Below are 15,986 nucleotides of genomic sequence, written 5' to 3' on the forward strand. Positions count from 1 at the left end.
TATATATTCATATATATATATACCATAGATACTTGTGTATGTAAATATGAGTAAATGCCCGCTCGCCAACTGTATACATGTTCAGCGGGCATGTAAGCCGACAGGTGTACATCGCGAGGTGGCGGCGGTCGCGGAGGAATACACTCGGAGTCCCGATCCAGTAAAGTAGTCCGGCGGAGTAGGCCAAATCGAGAACGTTGTCCCGAGCTCTGATGAAGTTCTGTTTCTCCGCAGCCCAAAATCGACGACTACCAAACGAAGGGAATTTAATCGTCCAGCTAGCCCGTCAACCAGCGAACCGATATACAATTAATAGATGATAAATTCGTTCGATGACGAGTGTGGGTGTTCGGTACCGACCGCGAGGGCCGCGCTCCGAAATGATCGCGACGCGGTCGCTGATGCGGTAGCCAAGGAGACCGGACCGCACGAGCGGGCAGCAGCGGCCAGCAACGGGGCACCTCGATCGTCGACCTGATACCCAGAAATTCCAACTCCGAGCCGCTTTAAACTGCCGATCCTTCGAACCACCTGTTTCGAAGCGATCGTCCCATCCACACCCCGACCTTGCCCTCCGAATCACACGGCAGAAAACCTAAAGTGTCACTTCGAAAAATACGTTTTCCACGCAGAACTTGACATTTGTGGTGGAATTCTGCTTAAACCCCGCTAGAATTGCACTGCTTCACTCAACGCACCAGTATCTTGAACCCTTCCGAAAAACAGGTGAGAAGACAACTGTCGATGTGTACCTAATTATCTCCTATCAAGGCTTTTTTCTTGTTTAAATAGATCACCGATGACAGATGTCTTTACGGTTGAGGTGTTCGATGGTTTCTGAAACAGAAATTTTCTTCGTTTGTAAATTAAGTTCTTTTGCTTTCTTTAAAAGTATAGAAAATTTCGAACTTCGCAGATATAACTCATCTTATGCACTTGAGAATTCATGATGTTATTTATTGTTACAGCGCAACTGAGCGGTGGACTAGCAAGGAGTACATCTATGATGTCCAGTGGTCAATTTGTCGGAGAACAAATCTGTATCCTGCCGGATACCCGGTAGCTATCGGCGTGACAATATTTCTACGCTGTGGACACGGCCCTTTAAAAACGTTGAGGTAATTAAACCATGTTATTATCAAAATAATTATATTACTCTTTCGACGTACTTAAGACATACATTTCTTGCAATGAAAGTTATTACCCTTTAAATATTCTTTGTAATACCCATTGCATAGTTTTGTTACTCCAATTAAATTATTAAAAATATTGTTTCTACTTCTATCGCATACGAGTTTTAAAACCATGATTAAGATTCTTAAAATCAATCGTAGAGGAAAATTTATCAATATTCTGATCATTTGTATGGAAAGATGTTTCGTACCTGTTTAGAAATGTGCATGATCATTTATTTTTATTTGAATTCGAGATAAGGGAAAGCAATGATGGTTGGATTCTCAAAAACTTAACGGCTAATTGTGCAATTACTTTGTACACCTGTTCATTGTCAAGAATTAAAACAAATTCAGAGTTTGTATTATGTTTACTATATTAAAAACAAAATTTTGCACTTAGCTTTTATATTATATTTTGAAAATTCTTATTCTTGACAGGTGCAGTATGATATTCAATCTAATTTTGAATGACCATTACGTTCTTGGTCATATTAAATAAGTTTTGAAATAAGTATCATGACAAATTATATTGCACACAATTTATTGATACAAGTAGTAAAATAAATATATGCAGTTTTCCTATATCCCACATACAATGCTGCACGTTATGCAATTGGTATTGCATGAGTGATCAAATCATTCAATGAATGATCAAACGATCATATGTAGCAAATGGAGAAACAACTGTAAATAACGTAAGGAATATCAAAGTCAAGTAAGAAAGTGACAAATGTTGGTTATGGAATTAATACATTGCGAATAACCTGATACATATAGCGGAAAACTCAAATAAACCTAGCGATTGGATAACTATCATGTATTGTATCACACATAATAAGATGGTTAAATTCAATTAAGATTCAGTATTAAACTAAAGTACCAAAATGATAAATACTGATTACAAGATCATTAAAATGACTAAGCATTCACAAATAACCTAGTATGCATTGGATCACTCGAATGAATATAAAAATTAAAATGACTATCATACATTGTGCTTCAAAAAATAAGACGGCTAAGTTCAATTAACACGTTCCATGCCTCGTGGGACATGTACACCCCATGGTCGGTGTACGACAGCATACTCGTCAGTTGTTTCGGCACTAAATGTGTTAAAATTCAATGTCAAAGTGAAGTGAAAAAATAATATATGGTAATTATAGGCTTGAGAGTTACAACAAAACAGCACTCACAAATAATTTAATAAGCATCGGAATATTCAAATGAAACGAAAAGAACAAAAATTCAAATTTTCTGAACGGTTTTTTATCGCCATTTCAACTAGTAATGGATTTACTGGTTTAAATATTTTTTAATCCCTCAAATATTATAAAGATCCCAGTTATGACCAAAATATTCTTTAAATGTACAGATTTTCGTATTATAACGTTTATTCCTGTTAATTTATTTTTAAACTTGCAGATTAAATATTTAACAATAGAGGTTAGAAGTTGTGTGACTTGTTTGTAACAGAAGGGTTCAGAAGATGAAAAGACCGAACACTTTATTTCTCACCAACCTTTGGCGAATCCCACGATTTTATATAATTATTAATTCTGTCTTATGTCTATCTTTTCGAAGGTTTCGCCATGTATGTGTACTACGTTTTTACCAAGATTTTGTGTCAATTATTCGTAAATTATCATTATGTAAATTTAAGCTTTGAGATTTTACATGTTATACAATTTTCTTATATTTAACGTACTGTCTTAATTTTTTCTTATCGTGGTAACATCTTTTGAAACGTTTATGTTTGATTGTTTATTCCTGAATTTCGCTTGTTTAACCAGTTAACTGTGTCGACCTATTTGAAACGTGTGTTTTCATGACGAGTATACTCGTCAATCACAGTTAACTCGTTAAACATTTTTGAACACGAGAATATTCCTGCTTTTAAAGTAGATCAGATATGAAATATGTCTGCTGTACTTACTTTGATCTTTTTCGGGAATTTTGTTTCGTGGACCCTTTCATTAAAGATTTTAATCTCTATTCAAGTAATTCCCATCTGCTGTACCCTTAACGTTTCTCAAACAAATTTGTAAAACGCTTCTTCGAAGTGGCATCCTTTTTAGATTCATTGATTTGTATTTGTATCAATCGTTTTTATCCAATATTACAGATGACAGATAACTTCTTTTTCTCGTTTTCCCAATTAAGGACTCGTGAGGAAATACTCGCCCATTGTTTCTTTCTCCAATTAGGACCTCATAAAAGAGAAGTCTGTCTTAAAGTAGACTGGATGGTTTGATCACCGAAGCCAGTTTGATCTCTGTCAAAAATGTTGAACGATTTTGCTGCTTATTATGGTGAAATTCGGACCCGATCAATATTTGATTTATTGATTATATTAAAGTTTTTTACAAGTTCCTCATTTTCATTAAGATTTACAAAGGCGTAAATATTCTTCCATAAAAAAAAACTGAGAGACGTCGTTACTGGAACATTCGTTATTGGAACAATATCGTAGAAATCGAATGTGAAAGATTAAGAAAATTCTAAATTTCATTAACAATGGTGAGTGCTCGAGATTTGATTTTTTTAATAGACATACCTACGAACGAGTGTTTTAACCGATCTGATTTCCTCATTTTCATAAAGATTTACAAAGGCGTAAATATTCTTCCATAAAAAAAAAAACTGAAAACGTCGTTACTGGAACATTCGTTATTGGAACAATATCGTAGAAATCGAATGTGAAAGATTAAGAAAATACTAGATTTCATTGACAATGGTGAGTGCTCAAGATTTGATTTTTTTAATAGGCATACCTACAAACAAGTGTTTTAACCGATCTGACTTCGATTAGGTTTTGTGGTTCATTCACTGTAGATTAGAATGTCCACAAAATCGTTAATCCACCATAATAGAAGTACAGCTGGTAAATGCAGCTGCTTTCAGATAACATTTTTAAACAATGATTATCTAACTACTTTGATATGATTTTTTTTAATTTTAGTATTTAAACTTTGACTCGGAGTGCCTTCGACGACTATCCAATGGTAACCTGGATCAGTGTATTAAAGCAATTAATTTCTAGTGTATTCTTATATACACTTGAAGGACATAATGTATAGGGAATGAGTGAAATAAATAATGGACTAACGTGTTGAAAAAGCATTAGGCGTGGTGACGTACAATTGTATGGAAGAGGAAGTGGATGCAGTCGTGCATAACAGAGGCCAGGTGTTTATACGTTATATTCCTTCTTTTAATACTTACTATGTGGTATCGTATTTTATCTTTTATAAATCCAAAGAGTTGATTAAAACGCCAGGAAAAGAAAGGAAATTAAGGAATATTGAATTTGTTATAGTAGTGATATATAGTTACGTGACAAAGTGATTCTTTTATGAATAGTTCTACTTCTTTCCATAAACGTCATCGAACCTCTCATACTATTTATATATATTATTAATGTATTATGTCATATGTATATCTAAACATTTTGAACATTCATTTTTTAAGAATCATCTGCTGTGCGTTTTCAATTAAAAAAAACAAGATGCATTGTGATACTTAAACGGCATGACGAATCTTTTTTAAATTTGTCTAACGATTTGTAGGACTTTCGAATTTATCCCGATATCAAACGCGTTATTGCCGATTTTGCTCTCTGAATTAAAGATACAATTCGGTATCGTGTGTTTTTTTTTGCACGTCGTTAATATCTTAAAACTAAAAGTTGAAGTAAATGATTTGATATTAATTATGACCCATACGTTTTGCAATCGCTATAAGAATCGCTCGTCACGTGAACAAATATTTATTAACATGCGGTAACGAATGTACATTATTCATTAAGATATAGTAAATACATCAAATTATTGTATCTCGCCAGAACAATTTATTTTCGTTTGTGTAGGCGTCTCGTATACAAGGCTCTTTGTATGTAGCAGTATATGTTTCATTAATCAATAACCTTACTGATAATATGTGTACGATTTCTTATAATCTGCTTTTACTTTTCATGTTAACACGTTTCATTTTTAACGTAATTATCTGATAATTATACTTGGATTCATATCTAAACATTAATTGATTATGATTAATACGGAAAAAACAAACGTTAAAACGTTCTTTACATTTATCGTTCGTCCAAATTATACTCCTTGTGTAAAATCGTATGATATAGTTAAAAAAATGTTTGCTGGAGGCAATACCGATCTGTTTCTTTATAAAAGTTTTATAACCGAAAGTGAATTTTGACAGAGCGAATATGAGGCATTGTATAACGTTTACTCTCGTACGTCAGTAAAATTAATAATAATCGTATCTAATTTACATTTTTCGAAATTACATAACTGGCAATTAGACCAGGACTTTTTATTTGAAATTCTATTGAATTGTACATATTATTAAGACGTTATAAAACTATTAAGAAAGATCGCAGCTCCAATGCTTCTCTCCGAGCAAAAGCGACGTAGTATTGACAATACCTGTTTATTTAATAACATCCTCCATTGCTTTTGCCTCCGTGAAAAATATAATTTATCGACAAAGATACAGATCGAAAGTTTTAATTTAACAACAGGTGCTACTTGTATTTGTGACGAGAAGAGTAAATTGCAATATTTATTAAAATTCACAGGGATCCCTATCGAGCCCTGGACAGAGGATTGGGGATAATACCCTGTAATTGTTCTCCTGATCTAACCTGTCCTACCTATGGATGTATTATACACGTATCTCTCCGCCCCTAGGACGTTTAGTCACGCGTATTTCATTTTAGCTTCCCTTCCTGCACCCTCCTTGTTTGGTACCTGCCACCCTAAAAGGTACATTGGAACCTATGCCTATCTAAGGGCTCATTGCAATCAACTATCTGGAGATAATGGAAAGTGACGTGTGCCGCTTCGTGTCCCCCATGTTCAATCCAGGGTTTCCCTTTCATCGAGAGGTTATCCTCGACAGCATTTTGTACACCTGCGTTAAACGTATTCAATCTAGTACGATCCTTTATTTTATTCTTACGAACGTTGAGGGGTCGTATAGGTTATGTAGGTTAGGTAGTTGCTTCGTCGTACGCAATATTCGAGAACCTCGACTTTTCACAGCGGAAAACTATAGCCGTCTTATTAGTTTTATATCTTTTACTGATACAATCAATATTTCAATAATACGAGAACAAAATTATTTACTTTTAGATAACAAAAATGGTGTAAGATCAATTTAACAATGATGCATTTATGCCAATACTATTAGAGTCCATTAAAGGGTGAAAGAATAATATTTTTCAACGTGAAACTTGGTGCTTATCACGCCTGTATACTGATCAATTTAGTAAAGACTTAATTTTATTTCAGTTAAAATTCCATTACAGAAACATCGTGTAGATGTGTACAACTCGCAAGAGTTGAATTGAAGTTGAATGTGATATTTGGATTATTCTTTAGATGTTCAATAAGCTTCCAGAAAAGACTCCTTGATATTTAGTTGCCCCTTATTTAGAACCTATTTTTTCCTCTCACAGAATCATCCTTCCGAAAGCAGAGAGGTGGAGGTGGTGATACAGCGGGAATAGAAAGAGGTGAGGGAGATATTGCCATGACTACGACAGGAGCCCAGTATGCTCTCGCAGCATCCGCTGGAACTGGCAGTAGCGGGGGTAGTTCCGGCACAGTGGGGGTGGATACCAAGCCTAGTGTCGTTGTTGTAACAACCTCCAGTTCCAGTGGGAACGGAGCTCAGACTCAATCCACTAGAGGTCAACAGCTCATTACTGTGGTAACCAGTCCTGATCCTTCGAGTCCTAACAACCTTCAGCCAATCCAGGTTGGTGATATTATCTTTTTTACTCCCCCAATCTTTTTCAAGGTATAGAAGAAATGAAACAGAGTGTTTAAATATTAAAGCATTCCAATTCTCTTTCCAAATTGTAAGTGAAGAACAAGTATTGCTCGTTCTTGCATAACAAATGTTATGACATTTTATTTGGCTGCATGTATATAAACAAAGTGTCAAAATGAGAACTGTTAGTAATCACTTTAATGAATTCTGTAGATTATACAATGTAAAAAATTTAAATTAATTCATAAGTGTAGAAGTATTAAAGAGTACAAAATATCACATTTCTTTTCTTGCCAACGTAACAGTGCTCAGACATGTTTTATGATCCTATTCTGGCCTAATTGCTAATTGAAGTTATTCTACACTCTAAGTACTGGAGTACTAGAGTACTATTACTACTATAGTATTGGATTTCAGTGTCAATATAAACAGGACAACATAAATGCTCTATTTTTTTCATGCATTCTAATTCGTTCGCCACCTTTTGAATAGTACTTCAAAAAGATATATTCAATATACTTTGTTCGATCATTACGCCCCCTGCCGATTCCTTAAATGAAGCTAACATTTCAGATTCCGGAGCATGGAATCTAAAATGTTCAGAAACCTCACATTCTACAATCATACCATTGGTCATGAGAGCACGCATACTATAAATAATAGTTTAGTTATTGGTTCAGGATCCACTTGAAACAGCTGCGGATTCTTCAAACGGATCATCGGGTGCCCCAGCACATGTCACTGCGCAGGTAGTAGTAAACACCACACATTCGACACAGCATACCCTCGTTGACGCGGACGCAGCATCTACATCTGCAGGAACCATCGTTGGTGGCTCACCACATTACATAACTGTCACAGGTACTTCGGGTTAGCTATTATAATGGTTTTAACAGCATATACTGTAACTTAAAATAAATTGTGCTCGCCAATTGTGAAGTAATATTCTCATTAATCAAAGATATTGTTTTTTTAATATACTATTAACGTTCCTATAAATATTTTATTAAACTCAGATACAATAACAAGTAAATAACTATAGTGTTAATGTAGAAATGTGGCGGTTTTCATTTTGTTCTATAAAATACACAGCACGAAACTGTAAATTTCAGTGTCTGGAGAACCAGAGGCAGTGGGTTCCGAGTCGGTGGCCCATCCAACCTATGTCCAGTATGTCGAGGGGGATGCCTCAACCTATATACCAACGAACGGACAAATGTAAGTACATGAGTATTAGTAATGTGAATCAGGTGCTGGAATTTTACTCCTTTTTACAGGACATATCCAGTATATGCTGTTGGCGAAGCGGGAGCTATGTACACTCCCGCTTCGAACCAATACTATACACCAGCATCCACTCCTGTAACATATGCCCAGGTAATTGTTCGTTTTTTAATCTCCAGCGTAGAGTATTCTTTATTTTTTGTATCCACCCAATGAACAAAACCATTCGTGGTATCATCGTATCTTTTAGTTTATTCCATTTCTCTCGTGCTATTTTACTGTAACAATTTTACAATTGAAAATTGAGTTAACTCGTACGATGGTTTGATAAATCATTGTCATTGATAGAATCTTCGTGATGCAGGTTACAGGTCAAGGTTCGAACACCACTACCGGTCAATTGCTTTCTCAGGGCAATGGTACTTACCTGATCCAACAGAGTGTCGTAGATGGGGACCCGACACATGCTCTCATATCTGCTGCTGCGGCGAGAGCCAGTCCTCAGACCGAAAGTGCAGTAAGTAAACTGTTTCAACCCTTTGAGCAGTACGAATGTATATTTACATCTTACCATAGCTTACTTATTGGAAAACTTACTGTTCAAAGGGTTAAATGGCATCTGTTTTCAAAACCTTTTAACCTCCTTACGTCAAATCATTCGTGTTTAATCTTTAAAAGTAAGACAAACTAGTCAAGTGACCTTCCTCGTGAATGCGTGCAAGTTTCCAATCCTTCGCAACAGCTGTGAATCTACGTGCAAAATCGTCGTTTGTAATGGTCAGATACAAATTACAAAGATAATTCTACGAACAGTCAGTAGAGAAAACACCAAATTAATAAAAGACAGTGGATGCCAATTATAGTGGGCATCGATGCGAACTTTAAATGCAATGCTAATGTGTCTATGCAACGATAAGGTATTTTAGATTACTACTGAAATTACTAAGGGAGTCATTCCTGCTACGTCAACGTTTCAACTGACGATCTGGCATGTAAGAATCAAAAGCTGATTTGTTGCCCTTTGATGGATCATGGTACTAACAAAATTCGCTATACCGATGAGTAAGCGATGCTTTGTTTGGGATAACGGTGTAGAAACACCGTTGAATACGTTCGTTAAAAGTGTCCTAGGTCGTTGAATGAAGTGTCTTGGCTTGAAAAAGACACGAAGAGAGGAGCAATGTTGCGACCAGTTCTTACGAGTGACCAGGGCTCACGTTGTGATAATCACTCGTATTAGAATCGGCACGGCATTGTGCTCTTCTTGATAACGGGGGCTAAGCAGGAGTCGGTACAACTCGTTGTTTGATAGGAGGCTGTGGTTAGCGGGGGTGGAGGGGCATACTTGATCAGCGGTAATTCAGGTGGTACGGCTGTCAGCGTGGAAGAGGCTGCTGCTGCGGCTGCCAACATGACGCATGCCACTAGAGTCTCCCAGGCCACCGTAAGCCATATCGACTCCCCATTTGTTAGCTAATTTCTTATATTAATCGTTGTTATTCGTCTGCATGCTTGTGTCGATCCATGTCGCCTCTTGTATGCTTCTTTAACGCCTCTCCTGAGCACGGGACAGCGTGTAATCTCGGTGAATTTTGCTCTCCCTCTCCACTGTGACCACTGCTTGCTAATTTGCTCTGCTTAAAGCTTGGATGATTTTTGCACTTTTTTTCCTTCCCACCCTTTTGAAGCTCAAACAACAATGAATTATTTTACATACTATTTGCAAAACTGCAGTTTCGTGGTATGTATATATAGTTGTTAAATAAGTGATCCGTGCAGAGCTTATATTTTTTATTCACACTTTATTCGTTACGGCGAAATCTGAATATATTTTATATTAACGTCGCTTCTAATTAGCCGATAACGCCTTGACAAATATTGCACGAAACTTTTTAAGTCAGCGCAGTAGTATATTACGGTCGAGTTGAAAGCACATAAGTGAATTTGTACAGCACATTAATTATCGTGGTGGGGATTGTGTTAAAGGATTTCCTTGAATACGATGATACAGTTACGTGCATAACTGCAGCCGGTATATGTCATTCGATAAAGTTGAACGGCATGATCACCTATTGCAGAAAATCGATCTTGTTAACTGGAATGAAATCCTTTATTGAAATAGGTTCAATGGCTCTTGGAAAATTACGAGACTGCCGATGGTGTCTCACTTCCAAGATCAACTCTGTACAACCACTACCTTCGGCACTGCTCGGATAATAAACTGGATCCGGTAAATGCTGCGAGTTTTGGGAAGCTGATACGATCTGTCTTTCTTGGTTTAAGAACCAGACGGCTGGGAACTCGGTACGTTTGTATGGACCGTCTCGTAAAATGGCGCGTATAAGTTAGAAAAGTTAATGACAAGGTTTGTTAATATTTTCAGAGGCAATTCCAAATATCATTACTATGGTATTCGCGTAAAACCGAACTCGCCGCTTATCATGTTGAACGAGGACGGCACATCTAGGCAACAACCAACGACGAATTCCCAAACTAAGAGATTTAAGTTTGTCAATCAAAAGCAAGACTCGACGTATGAAAACAATGCACAATCGAATATAAACGTCTCTTCCAATACATCGTCACCGCAGTATCATCAATATCTTGGTGAAGCAAGCGGAGCCATTCCGGAGTTCCCAGAAATTATTGTAGGGCATGGATCGTCACTACCAGAAGACTGTACTCTAGAAGATGTTGACACATTCCGAAGCATATATAGAGAACATTGCGAAGCATTCCTAGACGCGGTTTTAAACTTTGAATTTGCGACAGTCGAGAGTCTTTGGCGTGAATTCTGGCGTAGCCAGGATAACAACAATGGAGACGAGTGCGAAGAGGAGAAATATTTATCTAAGTAAATAATTAATCATCTATACTCGTAACTTGAAGTCGAAACCGATCAAGCGTATTAAATAACGCAATGATTCCCACTTTCAATTTAGAACCAAGCTGTATCAGATGTGCAAGTGTTCCGAGGTACAGGATTTCATTCGAAGAGTAGATTACACTTTCTATCAAAACTTAGTGGAAGTGCTCATGCCTGACGTGCTGCGACCAATTCCAAGTAAACTTTGAGACTTGTTATGTTATACATTTTGCTCCATACTCTTATCAGTATAAATAATATTCCTTTAATCGAACAGGTTCTTTGACTCAATCTATCAGGAATTTTGCTAAGGGGCTGGAGTCCTGGTTGACTTCTGCAATGAATGACTGTCCGGAAGAAATGATGCAAATTAAGGTATTGACAAGGAAAATTTAATTTAACAAGGGAACGTTTCTTTAGAAATGCAAATGTTGCCTACAGATCAACTTGCATCAATTATCGAAGAATTTTTCAAGATGGTTGTTTTCATTTTTTTTTCCAGTTAACAGCCGTCTCGGCCTTCGCTCAAACTTTGAGGCGGTACACTTCTTTAAATCACTTGGCACAAGCTGCTCGTGCTGTTCTACAGAATGCTAGTCAAATAAGTCAAATGCTTGCCGATCTGAACAGAGTAGATTTCCACAATGTCCAGGAACAGGTATTCACTCAATCCATTTAGACTTTTATTTCTATCTATCTGATTGCTTAGAACTATTTCTGAAATTTCCTTCGGAGTTATCTGTAAATCATAATTCGTGCACATTTTTTAGGCTTCTTGGGTATGTCAGTGCGATTATTCGGTGGTGCAACGTTTGGAGGCCGATTTCAAGGTCACATTACAGCAGCAAAATTCGCTGGAACAATGGGCGGTCTGGTTAAAAGGAGTTGTTACTCAAGTGCTCAAACCTTACGAAGGAAAACCAACTTTTGCCAAGGCTGCTCGCCAGTTTCTGCTTAAATGGTCATTTTATAGGTAACATAGATCCCATTCAGATATTAAAGTACGCCTCACTATAACGGTACTCGGTAACAATAATAAATCATTGCAGCTCAATGGTCATTCGCGATCTGACACTCAGAAGTGCAGCCAGCTTTGGGTCTTTTCATTTAATTCGTCTTTTGTACGACGAGTACATGTTTTATTTGATAGAGCATCAGGTGGCCGTAGCTACCGGCACTACTCCAATTGCAGTAATGGGCGATGTAAGTACCCCTACTCAACCTGTATCGATGTACTAAATGTCTGAATATTAAGTTTGTTTTAAATGTGGGTTGTAGAAAAGTCAGAATTGTTCCTTGATTAACACTTTCGGAACCACATCCAATGGAGGTAAATAGTGTTTTGCATCCAATCACAGTTATATGGTAGCTTGATGTCTTCAGTTAAGGTTCACTGGTTTCATTACAGATGCTTCAAGTCTGAATCAATCGAAACGTATGAAGCTGAGCTAACTGCGTGCCTACGTTCTGTAGACCGTAGATAAGGAAAGTGTAGAGTACACTGAAAGAATCCGGAGCATGAGCACGAATGCAAGCAGGCCTATTAACACGAGCTAGTCCCGTAAACTATTATTTTCTATTACTATTAAGGTAAACGTATCTTATATACGTTACGAAGGTTTTTACATAAAGAAAAACTCACGGCGAGTGCAGTTTAAATAAGTTTTCGTGTGATATAAGATATAGGGTACATATATCTCGAAGCCTTCCCGTTCGTAAAGAAATTGGCATTTATTGGTACAATTTCAAACACTGTAGCGTATCGTATCTAGTCGTTGGACTACCTGGAAAGTATTTGAAAAAAAAGAAAAAGAAGATGTGCGATCACGAACACATCATTGCCAGTTAGGTGGAGTCATACCTGGCCAATCTAGTGTTCAACCTAACAACATTTAACTCCATCGTTGTAGTAAATGCTAGTTTGATCGCGCGGCTAATTACCTCGTATACTACGGATACTTACCAACAATAATAAGGTGTCGGTGTTAAGAGATTTGTGCTCCTTAAAAAAGTTAAATCCGGAAACCTGTCATTCTTTCTTGAGAATCATAAATCATTTAATTTTAAAAGTAAAATATTATAAATGCAATTATTTGGGTTGAGTACCCTGATGACTATCCACTAGTCAGGAATGTTATGACGCATTACTGGCATACCTCATATCTTGACAGATGAGATGCTAGATTGCCCAAGTTTGACGGAATAACGTGCAACGCGTAAAAGAGTTCCACCAGGAGGTACGCCAGCTAATCTTAAAATAGGGCGCGGTTTAATTACCGCGCAGACCTTTTGTCCAAGGTCCATGAAATCCGCCCGGTCGATGGTACCGCCGAAATATTCCTATTCGAACGGCAACAATTTAGGAAATAAGTCATTACGAAGATAGAGAAGCAAGGTTTAGATAGGTCGAAGTATTCGTTTTCTTTTCTTTTCTTTTTTTTTTAATCATCAGCGATTTCAACGTTATTAGAGTTAGGATAAAGTTCTGTAATGTAAAGGTTGCACCGAAGTTGTCAAAGGGCTCCGGTCGATGCGGTTCGTCGTTAGAGAATATATGCAATTATCTGCTGAATTTGTAATATAAATACACGAACCTATTCGAGACAAAGAGCCAGAGTGCACGATTGTTAAAGCTTAAGAATCATCCATCGATCGCTGTCGACGCCATTAACGAGCGATCGAGAGACGAACGTTCTTCGCAATTGTACAGAAACGTAAGGCGCTCGTCTGGGGGGTTTGAAGTGGTAATTTTTAGTTAAATGTTAGGCACGCCCAATTGATTTCATTGTACTGTAAGTTATTAAGTTTTTTTCTTTATTGAGCACATGAGCGAATTTAACGTTGCGTTCTGTTTGTTTTGTATGTCAGTTAGTTGGAATTCCGGGAGAGCCTCGGTACTGGAAGTACGTGCTTTCGCGACTCTTTTTTCTTTCTTCTTTCACTGATTTTATACGCGCGACCCTATCCCTTCTGTGTTGGATCCATAGCGAGGGTACGTCGAAGTATTATTTTTTAGCGGACGCAACGCGCGTTCGGTAATTTCGAATTTCGTAGCGATTATTTCTAGCGCCAAAGAGCGACCTCACGGCTCGCCCGTCAGGTCTTACGTATGCTTCATTCGCGTCTCGTACTTAAGGAACATAATCCTCTCGAGAGACATCGAAGACGTTGACTCGCGTCCTTTTGATAGAGCGCGTCGAACGGATTTATTGCAATTTTATGTTCAGCGGTTGAATTAATTGCGCTAGTTTTGGCTAATCGCGCTCTTGCTCGAAGAGCGTCGAATCTCGCCGAGGGAGCGGCATCGCGTCTCTGCCGAAAGACCCGTAAAATGGCTTTTGTCAAGACGCGCTGCTGGTTAAAGGAGATCGCAATGATCGTAAACTGCGTGGTTTACACGAATTAGCGGTCCTTTTCTCATTCCATCGGTTCTTTGCCGGTCTCGTTTGATCTACAACGGCATCGTTTGGATGGTAATCGTGTGTACCGTTCTCGTCTCTCGGTATTACGCCTTTGTACGGTCAAATGTGGACGTACGAGTGTTAGGATTACTTTTTCGTATATCGTGCCGAGCGAAAGAGAGGGAGTGACCGAGGAACGGGGGGAAGGGGAAAGCATGAGATATCAAGTACTAGTCAAACACATTAGGTTAAGCCGAGAAAACAGGGATTGAATATCGGTACTGCGACGAGTCGGTCGCGGCTCGCGCGCTTCGAGGTAGAACTCGCGCACTTGCGAAGGGAGAGATCATTTCCTTAACTATAATGAGCTTATATGTGTAAAGAATTATCGATACCTAAGTGTACCTAATATAAGAATCGCTTATTTTACGACAGATTCTTAAATTATTCTAATTAACGTGGGTCTTTTAGAGATCGAGTCATAAGGTATAGGCTAACGACGTTGCCCGGTCCTCGCCGAGTCGAGTGATCCGTCTCGTACCGAGTTTTGTTTGCATTCCTGAAATGAATGGTCGCATAGGTTCAATAAATTGTAGGCTCGAGTCTACTCCTTTGAGGAATGTTTCGAGCGATCGCTATGTTTCGGACATATCGTTTACGGTACGAGGACGGGCTCGATGGTGTGGTATTTTTCGGTCATTATTCAAAGGCAATTGGAACGTCGATAGCCTTATGACGATTACGACGACGACGACGAGGACGACGTGGACGATGATGACAAATACGGCTTAAAAATCAAACGCACCAACAGTTTCCTGTAATGCGAGATGAACAAAACGGCCTTAAACATTTCCAAATATAGATGAAAGAAAATCGCTAATCCTATTGCGAATTAACTAGAGATACTTTGGGAGCGGGTTTAGAATCCTCTGATTGATATGAAAACAATGGGGGTGAGTCAGAGAGGCAGGTGGACGCGGAGGTGGAATGACGGGGAGGGGAGAGAAATAAGGATCGTTTTCTTTACAACGTACAGAAAATATTTTGATACCTCCCGATTTGCACAAATCAAGAATCGTTCATTACTGCTTGAATAAAATTATTTTTACTGAATGCAGCTCATGATAATAAGTTATATGGATTATGTGATGTATGCAAGGAATTCTAAGGGTTGTGTGAGTGTGCAAGCCGCAGAAATACATGAAATAATAAATATATGTTTAAAACCGAACGTTATCTTTTAATGGAGAGTGTTTTTACCATTATAGTTATACTATTTTCCTTCTGTAAAAGATTGAGTATTGACGTGGGTCTTTTAGGTTTAAAAGACCCGCCTTCAGTGATATCGACTTTCGTTCATTCGTGGAAGTTGCAGGTATAATAATTCATGAACTGAAATATATTGTAAGTAGGAACCACTGAAGTATATAGTAAGCATGAGATCGTTTTTAGAAAACAAAATTGAGTTTTCAATTTATCACTTTTAAATTAGCACTTCGTTTGACTGTGATGTGCGGCACCTGAACATTC

At 37.8% G+C, this 15,986-nt stretch overlaps 1 protein-coding gene across 2 annotated transcripts; it reads left to right on the plus strand.

Moving 5' to 3' along the window:
- Positions 1-190: 190 nt before the first annotated feature.
- Positions 191-15,687, plus strand: LOC105704211 (DNA-binding protein RFX2). 2 transcript variants are annotated; one of them, XM_023432412.1, is made up of 17 exons: positions 191-726; positions 969-1,118; positions 6,649-6,950; positions 7,646-7,826; positions 8,078-8,183; positions 8,243-8,342; positions 8,554-8,706; positions 9,502-9,633; positions 10,312-10,493; positions 10,573-11,043; positions 11,132-11,253; positions 11,333-11,430; positions 11,558-11,713; positions 11,826-12,028; positions 12,105-12,258; positions 12,334-12,385; positions 12,464-15,687. In XM_023432412.1, exons 3-17 carry the CDS (start codon positions 6,723-6,725, stop codon positions 12,505-12,507), a joined length of 2,382 nt encoding a protein of 793 aa, XP_023288180.1. In that variant the 5' UTR covers positions 191-726; positions 969-1,118; positions 6,649-6,722; the 3' UTR covers positions 12,508-15,687. The 2 variants fall into 2 exon arrangements, with proteins under 2 accessions (XP_023288180.1, XP_012288679.1); XM_012433256.2 differs by lacking the exon at positions 9,502-9,633 and having other exon boundaries at positions 12,464-12,507.
- Positions 15,688-15,986: the final 299 nt, after the last annotated feature.

The sequence above is a fragment of the Orussus abietinus genome, unplaced genomic scaffold (genome assembly GCF_000612105.2).
Source record: "Orussus abietinus isolate OABI.00-Male unplaced genomic scaffold, Oabi_2.0 scaffold7, whole genome shotgun sequence".
In the NCBI taxonomy this organism is placed as follows: Eukaryota; Metazoa; Arthropoda; class Insecta; order Hymenoptera; family Orussidae; genus Orussus; species Orussus abietinus.